The sequence below is a fragment of the Marmota marmota genome, unplaced genomic scaffold (genome assembly GCF_001458135.2).
Source record: "Marmota marmota marmota unplaced genomic scaffold, marMar, whole genome shotgun sequence".
Lineage (NCBI taxonomy): Eukaryota > Metazoa > Chordata > Mammalia > Rodentia > Sciuridae > Marmota > Marmota marmota.
The window spans coordinates 1,200,443-1,218,950 of NW_026000169.1; the positions used below are offsets into that span (position 1 = coordinate 1,200,443).

Sequence of the window (18,508 nt, forward strand, 5' to 3'; positions counted from 1 at the left end):
AACCTGAGAAGTTGCCTACATCTCATAAAACATATTCTATAAGTGACAACTCCAAAAATGTTCACCCTATCTTGAACAACTCTATCATTTGGTAGTGGGGAATAAGAAGTTTTTATCTAATTTGGTAATTAACAATTATTACATACACAACAAATGAATTAAAAATTTTCAAAGTATTAGCATAAAAAATCTCTAAATGGGCTGGGATTGTGGCTCAGCAGTAGAGCGCTCGCCTAGCACGGGCGCGACCCGGGTTCAATTCTCAGCACCACATAAAAATAAAGGCATTGTGTTGTGTCCATCTACAAAAAAAAAAAAGTTTCTCTCTCACTCTCTCTCAAAAAAAAAAAAAAAATCTCTAAATGCTGAAATAATGCAACTTGTAACTTCTTATAATTCTTAATACCAGATTTTACTAACCCTCAGGATATTATCTCAATCAATGCACTGACAAAATCCAAATTCTGTTTTAAGAGTTCTCAAAAGATGCAGTATGATAGCTAGTTTACTGACCTTTCAAACTGGCAATACATAACCTGAAGCAGCTCCTTCTTAACACAAACACATACCACCAGGACTTTTAATACATGCCTCAAATAAACAGATTATTCCAAAGAGTGCAACCAGAATAACCCATCAAAAGGATTACAGCCATAATATACTTGGTTAAATAATATTAACAAACTCTCTAAGAGCCAGATTTGCAGAAGCAACAACTCTGACTGGTCCCCCAGTGACATTTAAGATGTGACGACAAGTGAACCGTATTCTGGAACTTCCTGAGAAGGATGGACTTAGGAGGACTCTACTTCCATCAGCATAGAAGGAGGTTGTTAAGGAGAACATTTCACCTGAAAACCAAGCATGCCTAGTTCTTATTTTGGGGCTTACTATCCAAACTCCCATCTAACATTTCAATCCTCTCTGGTCATTTCTAGTTAAGGACTTACTGATACCTTAAAATTAAATTAAAAGCCAAAATCTCCCTCTCTCTTTCTGCATCCCTGTTGGTGTTACCAGCATTCCCTAGGCATCTCAGCAGTATTTACTTGGAATGTCAACACACCAGTATGATAGCTCTTCTCTCTGTCCCTGCCTTGCAGTCTTCTACCACAGTGCCAGTCCAAGACCTTCACTGCTCATGCTTGGATAAATTTCAGCAGCTCTCCTGAATCCACGTCCTCTTTTCCAATTCCTTTCCAACCTGTTGCCAGATTTAGTATTCAAAAATAATATTTTGAGCAAGGCACAGTGGTGCCCACCTATGATCCCAGAAGCTTGGAAAGCTAAAGCAGGATGTTCAAAGCCAGCCTCAGTTCCTTGGCAAGGCCCTAAATAATTTAGTGAGACCCTGTCTCTAAATAACTCAGTGGTAAAGGGCCCCTGGGATCAATCCCTGGTACTAAAAAAATAAATAAAATAAAAATTTTTTAAAAATGTTTGATGCTATTCTCTGCTTCCAAATATCTACAAAATAGAATCTAAAATTCTTAGCCTGACAATCTAATCCCAATCAAGTGTCCAGTCTAATTTCCCCTACCATCAACCCCTCATTTACTTAACAGACTTGTGCTTTTTCATCTCTGGGTCTTTGACAATTCAGTCATTCCAATTCATTTTTTCATTGGTTCTTGTTAGTTATACATGACAGTAGAATCCATTTTGATATAATTATACAAGCACAGAATATATCTTATTCTAATTAGAATCCCATTCTATATGATATACACACTAGAATTCACTGTGGTGTATTCATATATATACACAGGAAAATTATGTCAGATTCATTCGACTGCCTTTCCTTTCCTACTTCCCACTCTCTTTTCTTTATTCCTCTTTATCTAATCTACTGAATTTCTATTCTTCCCAATTCATTTTATATTTCCTTCCAATTCATAGTCAAGCACAAGTTATACTGTTCCTACACAGCAGTATACTCTAAAGTTTTTTACCATGACCAGTAAAATACATTTTAGATGAAAACCCTCAGAACACATACCACCAAAAGTTTCACAATACAGTCTTTCCTTACTATGTGAAATGCTGATAAGTTTCTACTCTATTCTATTGCAATAACAAAATCTATATAGCTTCCCTGATCAGTGTATCTAGATATGGTCTTGTTGCCTAAGAAGTTCTATAAAATTTATACAAATCATTTGGTGACTGCTTTGTGAACTGCTTGCGGATAAGAATTATGACTTATACTCCTTTGAAATCACTTTAGTATTCAGCATAGTGCCTGGCATGTAATTAAAATTCAATAAATGTTTATTGAATCCTTCCTTGTTACAATGAATAGCTGTTGATGGATATAAATCTTGGGTGTTTTTAGTGGTCAAAGGATTTCCTGACACCAATCAAAGCCAAAAGTTATACTGGCATGGGTGGTGATGGTGGGGCATACAATCTGCTTCCTATTCCTAGACTATAAAGCTCCAGAAGACTCACACAAGGTAAGAGAGGAGGTGCTGGTCAAGAAAGACAAATTTCTACTATTATAGGGAAAAGAGGTAGAAATGGCGAATGCCATTTTGGTCATCCAAAAGCAACACTGAATTTTTATGCACTTCTTGCCATATCCAGAACACTTTACATAAAAGATGGAACAAGAAAATTTTCTCTGATGATGGCAGCCATAAATAATAGAACAGTAAATAAATGCTGGAGAGGATGTGAAGAAAAAGGAACCCTCTTACACTGTTGGTGGAAAAGTAAATTAGTACAACCACTATGGAAATCAATATGGAGGTTTCTCAAAAGCCTAAGAATGGAACCACCATATGACCCAGCTGTACCATTCCTTGGTATATTAAAAAGTCATCATACTATAACAACACATGCATATCCATGTTTACAGCAGCACAATTCATAAGAGTCAAACTCTGGAATCAGCCTAGGTGTCCATCAACGGATGAACTGGTAAAGAAAATGTGGTATATACACACAATGAAGTTTTTTTCAGCCATAAAGAAAAATGAAATATGTCATTTGTAGTAAAATGGATGAAACTTGAGAACATAATGTTAAGCAGAATAACTCAGGTGGTCAAGGGTCATGTTTTCTCTCATGTGTGGAAGCTAGAGAGGAAAAAGGAAAAGAAAGGTGGAGGGGATCTCATCAAAATTGAAGGGGAGATCAGAAGGAGAAATGGAGGGAAAGGAGAAATACTGGGGAATGATATTGGACAAATTATATTGTTATACCATGTGCATGTGCAAATATGGAACCAAAAAAATCCCATCATTATGTACAACTATAAAAAAATATGGAAACAAAAAAAAGCAGTATGGAGATTCCTTGGAAATCTGGGAATGGAACCACCATTTGATGCAGCTATCCCTCTCCTCAGACTATACCCAAAGGACTTAAAAACAGCATACTACAGGGACACAGCCACATCAATGTTTATAGCAGCACAATTCACAATAGCTAAACTGTAGAGCCAACCTAGATGCCCTTCAGTGGATGAATGGATAGAAAAAAAATGTGGCATATAAACATAATAGAATATTACTCAGCAATAAAAGAGAATAAAATCATGGCACTTGCAGGTAAATGGATGGCGTTGGAGAAGATAATGCTAAGTGAAGTTAGCCAATCCCAAAAAACAAATGCCAAATGTTTTCTCTGATATAAAGAGGCTGACTCATAGTGGGGTAAGGAGGGGGAGCATAGGAGGAATAGATGAATTCTAGACAGGGAAGGGGGTGGGAGGGAAAGGGAAGAGGCAGGGAATTATCAAGGATGGTGGAATGTGATAGACATCATCATCCAAAATACATGTATGAAGACACAAATTGGGTGTCAACCTACTTTATATAGGGAGATATGAAAAATTGTGCTCTATATGTGTAATAAGAATTGTAATGCATTCCACTGTGGTGTGGTTAAAAAAATAAAATCAATTAAATAAAAAAAAGGAATGGCTAAATGAAAAAAAGAAAAATTTCTCTGATGCTACGAAGTAGCCCATGATTCCATATATTGTATAGCGTGCAATCAATACCTCTATGGCTCTGGGAATCAGGGTATATCCCTTAGGAAACCAATGAGATACCAACTGCAGTTAAACCCTTGATGAGGATAAAGCCGCTGCTGGACATGACTTGTGATCAGTGAAGAGTATAATTAAATAAGATTATCAATAAGGGTAATTCTAAGTCTAGAGGAAAAGAGAATATAGCCTGGTCTCTGGAGAATGACTCAAGAATCAAATCTGCAGGCTGGAGATATAGCTCAGCTGCTAGAGTACTTGCCTTGTAAGCACAGGGTCCTGGGTTCAACAGCAGCACCACCACAAAAAAAAAAAAAAAAAATCAAAAATGTAACCTGTGAACTATCTCTGAACAACTATTCAAGTCATTTCTCAGATCTTTCTATGTAAAGCTCAAAGATTTCTAATCCGTCCTTAAGCAGGCTCTCCTATAAGACCACTGCTGTGTATTCTACTCATCAGTAGTCCTCCTCTTTGGCCAACTGCAGTTTTAGAGAAGATTTCATAGAGCAGTAAAGGAAGAAAAGGAATACCTGTTCAGTCAACCAAACCCTAGAAACCACTGAAATTCAACATGTAAGTTCAGAAAGCATTTAATGATCACCTATTGTGACCTGGACACAGTTCTAGGTAATAAGGACAGTGTTGACCAAGATAAAGGGCCCCAGTTTAGTGGGACAAATTTTAACCAATTCATTAGATGAATAGTTAACTAATTATCATAGGTGCCCAAAGGAGAATGGAAACCAACTTTGCCTAGTAGCTAGGCAAGGCTTAACAACTGCACTAAATCTAAGAGATAAGAGAAGAAGAAAACCCTCGGCAAAGGAGAGAGCCTCTGTGAGGAGCAATAAAGCTCACTGATGCAAGTTTATAGCAGTTGGGACAAACAAGCTCAGACAGAGAAACAACTGAGAATGTAAAGTGGCATTACAGGACAGGAAGTTAGAGAGGTAGGCAGAAATCAGCAGGGCCTTGAGAGTTAGTGGAGATTTTATAATTAAGAGAACTAATGCACATTATACTGGAATACTTGAAAAATATAAAATAGGACTGGGGAAATACTTCAGTGATCCAGCATTTGCCTAGCATGCTTGAGGCTGTGATTCAATCCCCAGCACCACAAAACAATAAGATATATATTTTTAAAGCCCTATAAAATAAAAAGTAAAAATATCACTTTGGCATAGTGTGAACAATGAACTGGAAGGTGGCAACATAGAAGATGTGAGAAAACCAGTTAAAAGTTCCTAGGGCAGTCTGAGTAGATACAATGTTGGCCTTAGTTGGTAGAAGAGGAAGACTTCTCAGACCCTAGCAGTCAAAGGAAAGATCTGGTGATCTAGTAATTAGTCTCAGTTCTTCTCTACGTTTTACAAAAAAAACTACTCTGGTTTCTTAATGGAGAACCCCCTCAAATGTATGTTCATTCCTGACATTTCTAATCATGCTTTCCCCCGCTTCAGAATGCCAAGGATCCCTTCCCCACTCAAAATCTTACTCATCTTTCCTGGTTCAATTAAAATTCCATTGCCTTAATCAAGCTTTCCTCAGCTTCTGCAGACTACACTAAACCATCCCTTATCACTAACTATATCATGCAATTTAGCACAGATCATATGTTTCCCTTTATTTCATCCAATTTACCATGACTGTTTCTTCAAATTAATCACTAGACTCTCAAGAGCAGGGGCAAGCCTTTTGCTTTTCTATTATTCCCATTTCCTAAAGCCAAGTTTAGAGCCCAACTGTAGAAGTACCCATCAAATACCAGGAGACTGAGTAAAAAGGCAGAATATGCCGGGAACTGGTATTTCTCTGGAACACACACAACACAATTGGGGGATAAGGGAAGACTGATGTTATTGTTGTCATCTAGAGTACTTTTGTTTGGCTTGTGCAAAACATCAGGATGAAGAAGCAAGGAACTATACTAGTCAGTTCTGCAGTCCATTTTTTTTTTTTTTCAAAGGACAGTCTTGGGCCTTGTGTCTTAGCCATTGGTAGCTGGCAAACGACATATACTGGCTTACCACACTGGAAGGTAGCAATTGGAGAAAAGATGATCCACTCTGTACAACATTACACAAAATGAGACTTAGAAGCAGAGGTAGCAAATATGTGGCAACCCATGAGCAAAATAGCATCTGTCCCCCCTCCCCAAGTTTTCTTGAGGTTTCACAAGTAAAATATTGTATTTATTTAAGGTATACAATGTAATGACTTGATATACATATATACTGTGAAATGTATATATACACATATGTGTGTGTATATATATATATATATATATATACACAAATATATATATGTGTGTGTATATATATATACTGTGAAATTCATAAAATCTGCATATAAGCTAATCTATATGTCAAATATTTATTGAAAACATACAAAAGTGCTAGGCCTTGAGGGTTACATGAAGATAATAAGGTCTGTTCCATACGAAACTAAGCCCACTGCATTCCAGTAGAGCTTTCATGTATCCATGACCTTTCCTTCAGTAAGCCTTCACTTTTTATGTCCTGAAGGTAAGTCTGTGTCTCCTCTTGTTTGAGGGACGGTCACTAAGAGGCTATTTTCAGGCTGGAGTTGTGGCTAAGTGGTAGAGTGCCTGCCTAGCATGTGTGAGGCACTGGGTTTGATTCTCAGCACCACATACAAGCAAATAAATAAATAAAGGTCCATCAATAACTAATAAAAATGTTTTTTTAAAAAAACACGCTATTTTCAATTTCTTAGAGAGTTTGCTTGTTCCCCTTCTCTGTACTAGTAAGAAAGCCCTGAGGGCATGAGTAGATCTCAGGCCACAAACTCTTCACTTCTATATCTAATGACCATAAAAGCCATCTCACATAGCTCATGCATTCCTTCTTTTCAAGGTGACTAAAAGTTCTAAATTGATGGAAAAATTACTCTAAGAAACCATGTTGTCTTCCAATTATCATATCGATACAAGGTTGATAAAATCTAACTGCCTGAAGCCATAGGGGCAGTTAATAGTGCCCCTATGAAAATCATCTCAACATGAAAATCATCTCCAGTGACCTTATAACTTATAGTAGCCCCTGTGAGAAACTAGCATGCTTTACCACACTCATATATTTCTCTCCAAGCAAAACATTTAAGAAACTTTTATCAATATGTCCTGTGTCTCACATTCCTGGCATGTTCTCTGAGCAGTTGGACCTTGGCCAAAAAACAAAAACAGGTTCCCAAGAATTGATGGTCCCACCTTCCCAAACATTGTTTTTTATTTTGTCCAATTTTTCTATCTACTCTGAGCAGTAGATTGACTCACCAAGAGAATTCCCATTGGTCAGAGGCTTTCGGCTAGATGGGGAAGCTTTTAACCATCCAGAACCCTTCTCTTAGGTGCCAAAAGAGACCAGACTGCTTAGAAAATCCCAAATAAGGTAATTTAGAACTAGAAATGATCTCCTAAAAGAAATACATGATTCCACAGATGTGGATGGGGGTATGGGACTGACAATACAGTCAATGTGGTTCTTGAAGTTATCTCAGTGAATCTGTTTAGGCCTAGAAAATATTTCCTGCATTAAATGGGGATACCAGGGTGTCCTGGCTCAGTCATGTCATATCATGTGTCCTTAGGGTTGATTAAACTAATCAAATCAAACTACATCCTTGTTCTTCCTTATTGCCCAATCAAAGCTACACATGAATGATAAGAACTGTCCCAGAAAATAAAAGAATGCTCTTTGGTAAAGGAAGTAAAGGGCATATGAGAAGTTATGACACCTGTCCTACAAACTCAACATGAGCTCACTCCTCTGCAGGGTGCTGCCTGGTTAAGCTGTCACGTCAGAACCTCCCATAAGGAAAAGGTATCTCATAATGATATCAATGGGGTAGAACGAAGCACATTTAGGCAATACCTTAGGAAAAACCCTGGTCTCACAAATTCCAAAGTAAAATCCCACACAGTGTTTAAAAAAGCATGAAATGAATGCGTAAACTTGTCAAAAGGGTTCAGTGGAACTAACAGTTGTCACATTTAACACACTTATACTCCATTAAAAGAGCTTCTATCAGGCTGAGAAGGTAGCTCATAAAGCATATGCTTAGCGTGAGCAACGCCCTGGGTTCAAACCTCAGCACCAAAAAAATTGCCTGTCCAGATGGACAGGATCTGGGGCTGGGGCTATGACAGAGTGAGAGTGCTTGCTTAGGATGTGTGAGGCACTGGGTTCGATCCTCAGCACCACATAAAAATAAAGGAATGCTATCTAAAAAAGAGAGAAAGAGGAAGGATCTAATATTATTATTCTCCATCACAAAATTCTATAAACTGTATTTTATAACAAGCAAACTTCACTTAAGGATACTCAGAGATTAAACAGAATCACAACATAAATTAAAGGTACAGCTATAGATAATCTGAGAACTGAAAAAACTATCCTTGTTCTTACAGAACCGAAACAAACGCTTATGAGAAACAACTGGAGACATAGAAATCTTATTTGAATCTGCCGTTAAAAAGTGTTAACACACCAACAACTCCTGCCATCACTGTGGCTGAATTTGCCTGACAGGAGCTTTATGGCAAGGCACTGTGCATTGGCAAACTATTTCCCACTCCATGAGTGAGTGAAGTGAAAGAATGGACTTCAGTAAGGTCCACAGAACAGGAGAAGCAAGAAAAAGAACAGTCTGCTTTGGAATTCTATGAGATGGAACTACCACACTGCACTCCCTCAGGACATTATAAAATATTTGGTTTCCTATGTTTTTTTATAAAATAGCTGCTTGCTTAGCATTTACTGAATTTTTTGACAATTATAAAAACAAAATAAAAATACAGATGTAAATAAGGTTTAAAACAGTCCCCCTAATAATTAAAAGATATATTCTGTATATATTCTCTCCTATTTCCCTAATATCAAGAAAAAAATCTACTTTTAATAAGTCTGACACAGTAATATTGGTTTAGCTATTGCCACAGGGGTGGACACTAATGACAAGATCTGAGATGTAGATTATTGTTCTTATATCACAGGTGAATGAAAAAATCTCCAGACAGAAGCAACTGGCTCTGAACTGTCCATATGGGCACAGTGATCTATGTGGCACTTAAACACTCAATGAAAAGGCATTTCAGGGCTGGGGTTGTGGCTCAGAGTTAGAATGCTCGCCTAGCATGCATGAGACACTGGGTTCGATCCTCAGCACCACATTAAAAAAATAAGATAAGATAGAATAAAGATATTGTGTCCACCTATAACTAAAAAATATTTTTAAAAAAAGGCATTTCAGCTAGTTCAAAAGTACATTGCCCAATGTGGAAGAATGACAGTATTCAAGTTAAGTGGAACTGTTACAACAATCAAAAGCTATAAATCATTCTATACACCACAGTTGTACTTTGAGCTGTGAAATACTGTTTACTCATACAGTTCAATGAATTTCCAAGTCCTTTTCATTGTTATCATAGCCTTACCTGCAAGCAGGTGAACAGAGGTGAAGCTCTTCTCCAGTTTACCCAGAAGTACAGTGAGAAAGCAGTCTGATGATAGAGAAGCAACATCTTCGGAACTCTGATCATAAACTACCACCTTCTGACTGCAATCAATGTCAACCTGAAATGCAAACAGAAGGCTTGTTAGGAAAGAAGGCTAGAAAAACAATCTCATAAACCCCTGGCAGAATAGGATCTCACATTTACTGGTGCTAAATCAAATAAATGATTTTGTTTTCAATTAATAATTTTTTAAAAATGAGATGCAGTCAGTATATTAAATAAAGTTAGGACACAAATGATTTAAATGTTTGTAAAATTCAACTTTTTAAAAAATTATTTATTTCTTAGTTGGACACAATATCTTTATTTATTTATTTATTTTATGTGGTGCTGAGGATCGAACCCAGAGCCTCATACGTGCTAGGTGAGCACTCTGCCACTGAGCCACAATCCCAGCGCCCCAAAAATCAACTTTTAAAAGGCAAAAAATTGATGCTATTTTTGTGTAGATGTGCCCAAAACTCCTTGGTTTTAAATCCTTGACACTATAAAATAGTAAAGTTAAAAAAACAAATAATATGCAAAATAAAAAATAGTAACCCTTGACCTAAAGAAATATTTTTAAATCGTTCCTACATCACAACCATGAAATCAGCTGTTTGTTAAAATTAAAAGCTAAGCTCATTTTTTTATCCCTGAAGAAAAGAAATAGCCTTCCCTATCACATTGATGACATTTCAGTATTTCAGGAATAACTTCCCCAAACATAATACCCCTAAGTCTTGACCAATATCACAAGTAAATGTTATCAAATATAAAAAAGCACCTCTAATAATTAGTTCCTACTTTTTTCTAAAGCACTTGAAAAGAATAACTTACTTTTCAATGAATTTGTAGTCAGTACAAAAATGTTTAAATTGAGAAAACAATTTCAGCAAGCATTAATAGGGAAACATAACACCTATCCAAATTAGAGAAAGTTAACTCTTCTGTGTAGTTTAAATATTCTTAAATTTAACAATTCAACTGCAAATTATTCAACCAAAACTTCTTCAAATTACTTTCTCCACTTAAAAAGAAGCTTCAATTAACAATTATTCCCCAGTAGTGTGTCCATTTATTTTAAAAAGGCAAAAAAAGAAAGTCTTTACCTTATGTTTCGCTGAATGCTGGATAAGTTCTGTAATTAACACTTTGTCCTGTTGCAACCTTCGCTTCATAAGCTTGGAGCAGTTGATATTAATGGCTTCCAAAATGTGGGATGTATTGTATTCTACAAATGGCCGGCTATCAATTAGCAGCACTTTTTCCGTTCCACTTTCCAGCAGAGCCACCAACCTCTCAGTAACAATTTGAGTTCCAATCATCTCATGGGCCATGACAACAATAAGTCTTCTTTTTCCACCTCCTTCTTTAATTTGCCACGATGATGTAATGGTGGTGTGCTCAAAGGCTCAGCCACTCCATTGTACTAAAAATGTATGAGGTCAGGCTGGTGGTGACTGGCAAAAGGAGAGTTAAACCCATTTTCAGCAAGAGCCCTCCAACTGAATGTCTCTTTCTCTTTCCCGTTGATGTGTTCTTGCAAAGGACTCCTTCCACAAAGCAGCCCCTCACATTTGATTCATCGAGAGATGACTGGAATAACCATTCCACAACAAAAGATGCTTTGGGGCAGCCAGTGCATTACATCATTCTTTACCTTTGCTCCCTCGCTCCAACAGCTTTACAATGGACTGACAGCCTACACGAAGGAAGAAAGAAAACAAAACATGGAGTCAGGAAAGAAAAAAACATCAGAGTAGAGAGGGTATATGATTCATAATATTTACTCCATTAATCTAAATCCATCATTAGTGTGCTATTTTATTTGAACAAAAAGGATAGGTATGGTTTTGAGAAAAAAACATGCTAGTGATAATTCAACTTTACCTCAAAATGTAAAAACTTCAAGAAAACATGAATATTCATGAATTGGAATCACCTGAAGACCAGAAATAAATGACTTGTATAAAATTAAAGAATTATAAAGAACAGCTTGAAGTATTATTAGTTCAACTGGGTTTCTTCCATTTTCTTTATCTATTTCTTGAAAAGAGCACATACAACAGCCTAGGACCAAGTTAGCAATTCCATATTATCAAGACAAAAAAATCTTTTCTGATAACTTAAGAATTACTGTGATGAGTGGTGGTAGTGGGGGGGTGTGCTTGTGCACAAACTACAGGCTGCAAAAAGCAACCCCTAGAGAAGAGGGAAGAAAATAGGAGGTTGGATAATTGTATTTCAGCTACCTTTTAAGGAAGAAGGACAAAAACACTGAAATGCTTGTTATAGCAACTGTGGAACTAACTGCTGGGGACTTGTGATGCACCCAGCTCCACTGGAGGCAGTCTCGAAGCTATGATCCTGGTCTGTCTCTTTCCTGTGAGCTTAACTAGACACCCAGAGTTCCTTGATCTGTGGTAAGCTTACCCTTCACCTTCTTGTGCCTCATCCTCAAGAGAATCAATGACTTCCAGCCTTAGAAAATTTTATTCATTAACCAGGTACTCTAAGTCAGCTACCCAAACAAATAGAACCTTTAAAGATGGACCCAGTGCCTCCCCTGTTCTTACCATATGCCCGTAGTCAATCATTTCCTGATTAACATTTATTGGAGTTTGGTGCCCATGATTTGGACCTGACCCTGACCTTCAATATTCTCTGATTCCTATTTCCCTTGATCCATCTCTGCTTATAAGAAATCATCTGCCACATTAAACTGTGTCTACTGTTGACATTCAACCATCAAAGGATAAACTAATTGATGGCAAAGATTTGGTATTACATTTCTTATTTCCACTGTGCTATAAATCTAAGGTGATCCATTTATGATATTACAGTAAAACCCTCCTTGTTCCAAAAACAATTTAAGACTCTAAATAAATATCTGATTAACTGATTTCAGATCAGGATGATAGAGTCTTCAAACTTCTTTGGGTCATATTTCTTATTTTATACTTACAAATTTGAGAAGTGGCCTTGCCATTTACTGGTTATGCAACTTTGAACAAATAATATAACCTATCTAAACCATTTTCCTCACCTACAAAATACAGATGTAATAGTGGCCTTGCTTCCTCACCAAAAAAAAAAAAATTGTTCTGAGGACAAAATTATCTAATTTATTTAAAATTTATAGGTAAAAAAACAACTACACATCAAATAGAGAAGGGAGAGGAAAATGTTCTAAATGCACTGGTGAACAAAGCTGGCTTACATCTGGAATTTTAAAAAGGTATCACACAGCAAATAAAACCAGAAATAATTTTACCCTGCTACAGTGCAGCTGCAACCTCTCTCACAGAGCCTGACAGATGGGAGTTGAAGGCACCTGAGAAATCTTCTTATACACTCATTTTACAAATCAGCTGTATTTAATATATTATGTGTCCATGTCTTGTCTTCCAGGAAACAAATTTCATTACACTAATGAATTTAGTTTTAGTATAGCTTTATATCAATGAGGTACATAGTCATCTCTAATTTCAAAGGAAAAAACTAGAGCAGAGAATTTGATAATTAAGCCCTAGCCAATCAACTAATAAACTTTCACAAAGCACCTACCAAGCATCTGTCAAGTCCTGACTGCTCAGTGACACCATTCACTGCAAAGTAAGGTCCTATACTCAGATTGTCTGACTCCCAAATCAGGACTTCTGCTACTGGGTTACCCAGTTTTTCCTTAAGTGCCTGATCCCATAATGGAACTGGACTGGGAAAGAATAACTTGACTTGTCCACAAGGGTGCCTGGGTGGCACAGAAAGTAGAAATCTGAGAACAAGAGCAAGTTGATTCCAACAGTGGCACTGAGTCTCTGGGTCTGATTGGCTCCTCTCAATGATAAAATCCGGATGGGACAAAGCAGTGATCTAGGTTAGCGGATCAAGGAACAAAAGGAGAGAGAAACAGAAAACATGCAAAAGTTGGATTGGGAAACTATCATCATTGCTCCCTTCTGCAGGCAGTTATGCAGAGCAGAATATGATCATTCCTCCCCAGACAACCAGGCAGCAGTGACAGACACAAATTGACTCTAAGATGAGGACATAACTGAAGCAAAGGATTCAAAGTGAAGTGAGAATTAAGTTACATGCTTTCAAGTGTTGTGCTGAGGCCAGCTAGAGCCCTCCTAGTACACCTTCATGGCCAATGTCTGATTTTCTGTAGTCCTAAATTAATTATGCGAGAGGCACAGCCTGCCAAGGGGTTGTGGAGGATGAGGTAACAATGGCCTTAATCTTGTTTATTAAGAATTCTGATTAAGGGGCTGGGGTTGTGACTCAGCGGTAGAGCACTCGCCTAGCACATGCGAGGCCCTGGGTCTGATCCTCAGCACCACATAAAAAAATAAAGGTATTATGTCCAACTACAACTAAATAAACAAAATATACTCATCCTTGGTTACAGCTCTAAAATTTTTCTCCATTTACCTGAAGAATTCAGTACTCCAAGATCAGAGACCTGTCTGTGACCGTTTTGTTTTCAAAATCTTTTGCACCAAGTGGGATTTAAAAGATGACAAGAAAACATTTTATAATTTGCAACATCAAAAAGCAAACCTTAACCAAAATTTCAACAAGAAGTTCTTAGATTCTTAGACTGAATCATAAAGGCCCAATTACACATAACAAAATCCAGGGCAAACATGTTTTGCATTTACTTAGCCAATTGTTAAAGCTATAACTAATTTATTCCCATTTTTAACAGATAGTCATATGATCAGAAAAATAAAAGTCTAAAATATGTTTGTAACATGCATATGTACAGTTTGTGTCCATTATATTTGTTAGAAATTTGTTGAAACTTCAATATATTTAAATGAAAAATGAATATATTGAAAATGTTCCTCAAATCCTTATCCAGATCTCAATCTTGCCCTCTAAATTGTAACCACTGTAATATTTTTTTCTGATTTTTTCCAAAGTTTTTTTTTAATTAATAAAGATTAAAGCAAATATATATTCTTTTCCTATCCTCTATTCAAATGGTTACACAGCATATGCAGTTTTTGCATCTTTCACTCAACACTCCAATTTGATTTTTTTCAACATTTTATCAGAAAATGAACCAGTTTATATATCCATGGGTCTTTCATATGTGTCCTTATATCTAAATAAAACATGTATAACAGACAATTCCCCCATACACCCTAGAATTACATCTGTTCAATTAGCTGTTTACCAGGGTACCTAAAAGCTAAAGAGTACTTAATAACAATGTGCTCAGAGGGTCATCAAAGTATTTTATGGCATCCTGATAAGCAACCATCAGCTATAACTACTCTGACTTAAAGCTAAAATGAGATAGTATACATTCATAGCATTAAGGAAACTCACTCTCTCAAATGATACCCTAAAGTCAATAAGGCAATATTTATCATATTTAAGACTACTAACTTAACCAGGGCTACCCAAGAAATAATTGCAAAGTATCCCATGTTCATAAATAAAGTATTTAAAATTATTTACCCAGGGATAAAGACACAACATTTTAGTATAACAAAATGATCAAAAACAAAATCAGAGTAAAGAAATGCCATTTCTGGTATATTTTACATTTGAGCAGGACACTTATGTTTTACTATATAGCATTTAACATTAATAAGTTAAATATGGAATTTTAATTGGAATATACAATCTTTAAAGCTTTTCTATGTTGTTATATGTAATTTATTTTATGTTTTAGGATTCTACTCAGTTACCTAAGGAAATATACCTATGACTTTGAAATGGCAATCACTGGAGTTTTATGTGTTGAAATTCACTTTATATCCAACTTTGCAAAAATACAGTCTATCAATGAAGTATACTACTGAATTAGTTAAGTTTGAGAAGTTTATTTTAATAATGAGAACAAGGGGAGCCTGCTTTAGTTAAAAGAACAATCTAAAATTTGACTATAAAAGAATCAATTATTTGCCATTAAATTAACTAGCTAAGGGAAAAGATGTTTTGTTTGCTTGTTGCCTTCAGTTAGTGCCCAACCAGGATTTAAAAAAAAAAAAAGATTTCAAAATAATTCTATTAAACATCTTCATCTTCTCAGATAAGACATTTTTCTTTTCAATTTAACACACACCCTCCTAACTTCTAAGTCAGTCAGTCTGACACTAGATACACTCCACTCAAAAAAGGCGGGGGGGGGGGGCGGGGTCCTTTTGCTTCTACCCATGTATTATTTTTGGCCAAGAGCAATAGCTCCTCTGCCACTGGGCATTGCTGACCTAAAAAACACACTCCTGAGGCCCACAGCAGGTGGGGTAAGGGACAAGGCTCCATACATTTCAAAGGATAGTCTGAAACAAGGGATCCATAAGGAGGCAGGGGTTCCTGCTCAAATCGGCACACCTCCATTCTAAATATTTTCTTTTACAAAAAGAAATTCTCAGGAGAAGGAAAAGGACCTATGCTATGGGGTGCTTCAAAGACCTATTCTATGAGGAGAGGGATTTAGCTCTATTTGACTGGGCTAGAGCTCAATTTCCAATTCTCAGAGAGTTTATGAGAAGGATATAATCAGGTGAGAAATTCACTTTTTTTTAAATTACAAGCCTGATTTAAATTTTTTCCCTCAAATAAAATTGAAGAAACAGGCAACAAAATACACCAAACAGCCTTTCAGCAAAATACTAAATACCAACTTTTCAATAACAGAAAAAAAAAAAAAGAACTTATTTCTAAAGCAGAAAAAAAAACAGTAGGCTATGCAGTCTTGAGGCAGGCAACAACACCACAAGCACCAACCTTCTTAATTCTACAGTGGCTAAAGCAACTTTACCTCATATGCTGTGGTTTAATAGAAGACAAAGAAATTCAGACAGCTGAATTTTGTAAATAAATTTCATTTGAAAAGAAAACAAAAAAATATCTTCATCAAAGCCAAGACAGCAATGACATAATTTGTTTGGGTTACTTGTGTCTTGACCATATTTTCTTTTTTTTTTTTTTTAATTTTTTTTTTAATATTTATTTTTCAGTTTTTGGCGGACACAACATCGTTGTTTGTATGTGGTGCTGAGGATCGAACCCAGGCCGCACGCATGCCAGGTGAGCGCGCTACCACTTGAGCCACATCCCCAGCCCTTGACCATATTTTCTTACCCAAACTTGAGGACACATTGTTCTGACTAGTGATGGCAATAATGGAATATACCAAACCAAAGCTGTCTAGATAGTATTACACAAGGAGACAATTAGCATAGTAAAACCTGCCACCTCTCATTGATACACCACACTGCTGAAAGCACCCACTCTGACCAGAAACTCAGGCTTTTTACATATATCTCAAGGACCCACACATGAAAGCTGGAATAGCAGCCAACCTACAAAAATTGGCTATAATACAATGCCATTACTTTTAGACACAGGCCAGTCCATGCAAAGGCCAGATCTGTAGAAGCCTTCACTGAGTTTCTGCCAGCAAAGAGCACCATGTTCTTGGTACTGGATCAACTGGAGTCCATGTCCTTCAGTGTACTGCTTCTTGCATATTACGCTCACCCATTTCACCAGCCTCCATTCCCTGATTATCCTGAGTTCTCCTACTTCTCTCCCTAAATTCCTCTTTTCCCCTGCCACTACATGTCTACCCTATACACACCCTTCCTGCACCCAGTGCTCCCTGACTCTTCTATTTAACCATCTCCTTCTTTTGGGTGCCCTGACCCAAAACTAAGGATCCTCCTACCCATTAGAAGAGCCTGAGTATAGAGGTAGTCTTAGGGAGGAGGAAAGGAAAAATCCCTGGATAGAGACACTAAGCGAGAAGAAACATGTTCAATTAAACAGGTTTAATCTCAGAGCTGAACAGCAAGTATCTTGGAAAGATATTTATGATAAAGGTAGGTGGGAAACAGGAAAAGAGATATTCAGAGCAAACCAAACAGAGTCAAGATGGGGACAACTTATGCATTCTAGTTTTTTTCATCATGTCAGACTGTTGTAACTCATTCAATTAACGGGTAGTTATGTGGGCACCTAATAAGTGCCAGGCACTACCATGAAAATGCAACAATAAACAATAATTGCTCATTATAATCTACAACTATAAATGTATTACCTAGTTACAAATTAAGGAGGTTAAAAAATTGCCCTCATAAAGCTTCTAATTTAGTGACAGGGTACTGAAACAAAATACCGGAGATAATTAACTTATAAAGAAAAAGTTTTATTTTGGCTCATAGTTTTGGAGTTTCCAGTCCAAGACTGGGCAGATCCAATGCTTCAAGCCTCTGGTGAGCACATCAGAAGGCATTGGCTGGGAGTGTGCAGCAAAGGGATCACACATCATGGATGAAAAGAAGGCAGAAGAGAAGACTAGGGTCCCACAATCCCCTTCAAGGTCACACTCCAAATGACCTGATGTCTTCTAAGTAGGCCCCACCTCCTAAAGGCTCCACCACCTCCCAACAGTGCCACCCTGGGGAATGAGGCTTTAACACATAGACCTCTGAGGGATAATCAAAATCCAAACTATAGAGCTGAGAGTGTTGCTCAGTGGTAGAGCACTTGCCTAGCATGTGCTCGGCCTGGGTTCAGTCCCCAGCACCACAAAAATAATAGGTAAACAAAATCCAGGGGAGACCCAACATGGCGGCCGGCGAGGAGGCAGCACTTTCAATACCTCCACAGTAACGGGATCAGAGAGACCCATTAATACACCTACATGCTACCTGCTGAGAAACTTCTAGCAAAATTCTGCTGAAAGGAGACCTGTCGGGAATTAGTAAGTTTATTGGAAGTGTCAGTTTGTCTCGGCCACGAGGCGCAGGGGCCCAGTCCCGCCGGCCGCCGCCGAAAGGCTGCTGCTAGCCCGGCGGCGAACGTTCAAACGGCCGCTGCCTGCACGAGCCCCTGCTGGCCTGGCTCTGTAAACCGCCCCCAGCGGTACGGCGCTGCAAACGACCCCCCCCTCATTCGGCGCTACAAACGACCCCCCCCCTCGGGTGAACAGCTCCCGCCCCCCCCCTGCGAACAGCCCCACC

The 18,508-nt window shown here is 37.6% G+C and overlaps 1 protein-coding gene across 4 annotated transcripts in view; it reads right to left on the bottom strand.

The window, feature by feature from the left end:
• Dusp16 (dual specificity phosphatase 16) overlaps positions 1 to 18,508 on the bottom strand; it is a 97,154-nt gene that overhangs the window by 37,968 nt on the left and 40,678 nt on the right. For 3 of the 4 annotated variants that reach the window (XM_048787201.1, XM_015498174.2, XM_048787199.1), the window contains exons 2-3: positions 10,631 to 11,223; positions 9,459 to 9,597 (exon numbers count right to left, since the gene is read on the bottom strand). In XM_048787201.1, the coding sequence (XP_048643158.1) occupies positions 9,459 to 9,597; positions 10,631 to 10,858 (367 nt within the window). In that variant the 5' untranslated portion in view covers positions 10,859 to 11,223. Of the gene's footprint in view, positions 1 to 9,458; positions 9,598 to 10,630; positions 11,224 to 13,955; positions 14,015 to 18,508 lie in introns of all 4 variants that reach the window. The other variant, XM_048787200.1, reaches the window with a different exon arrangement.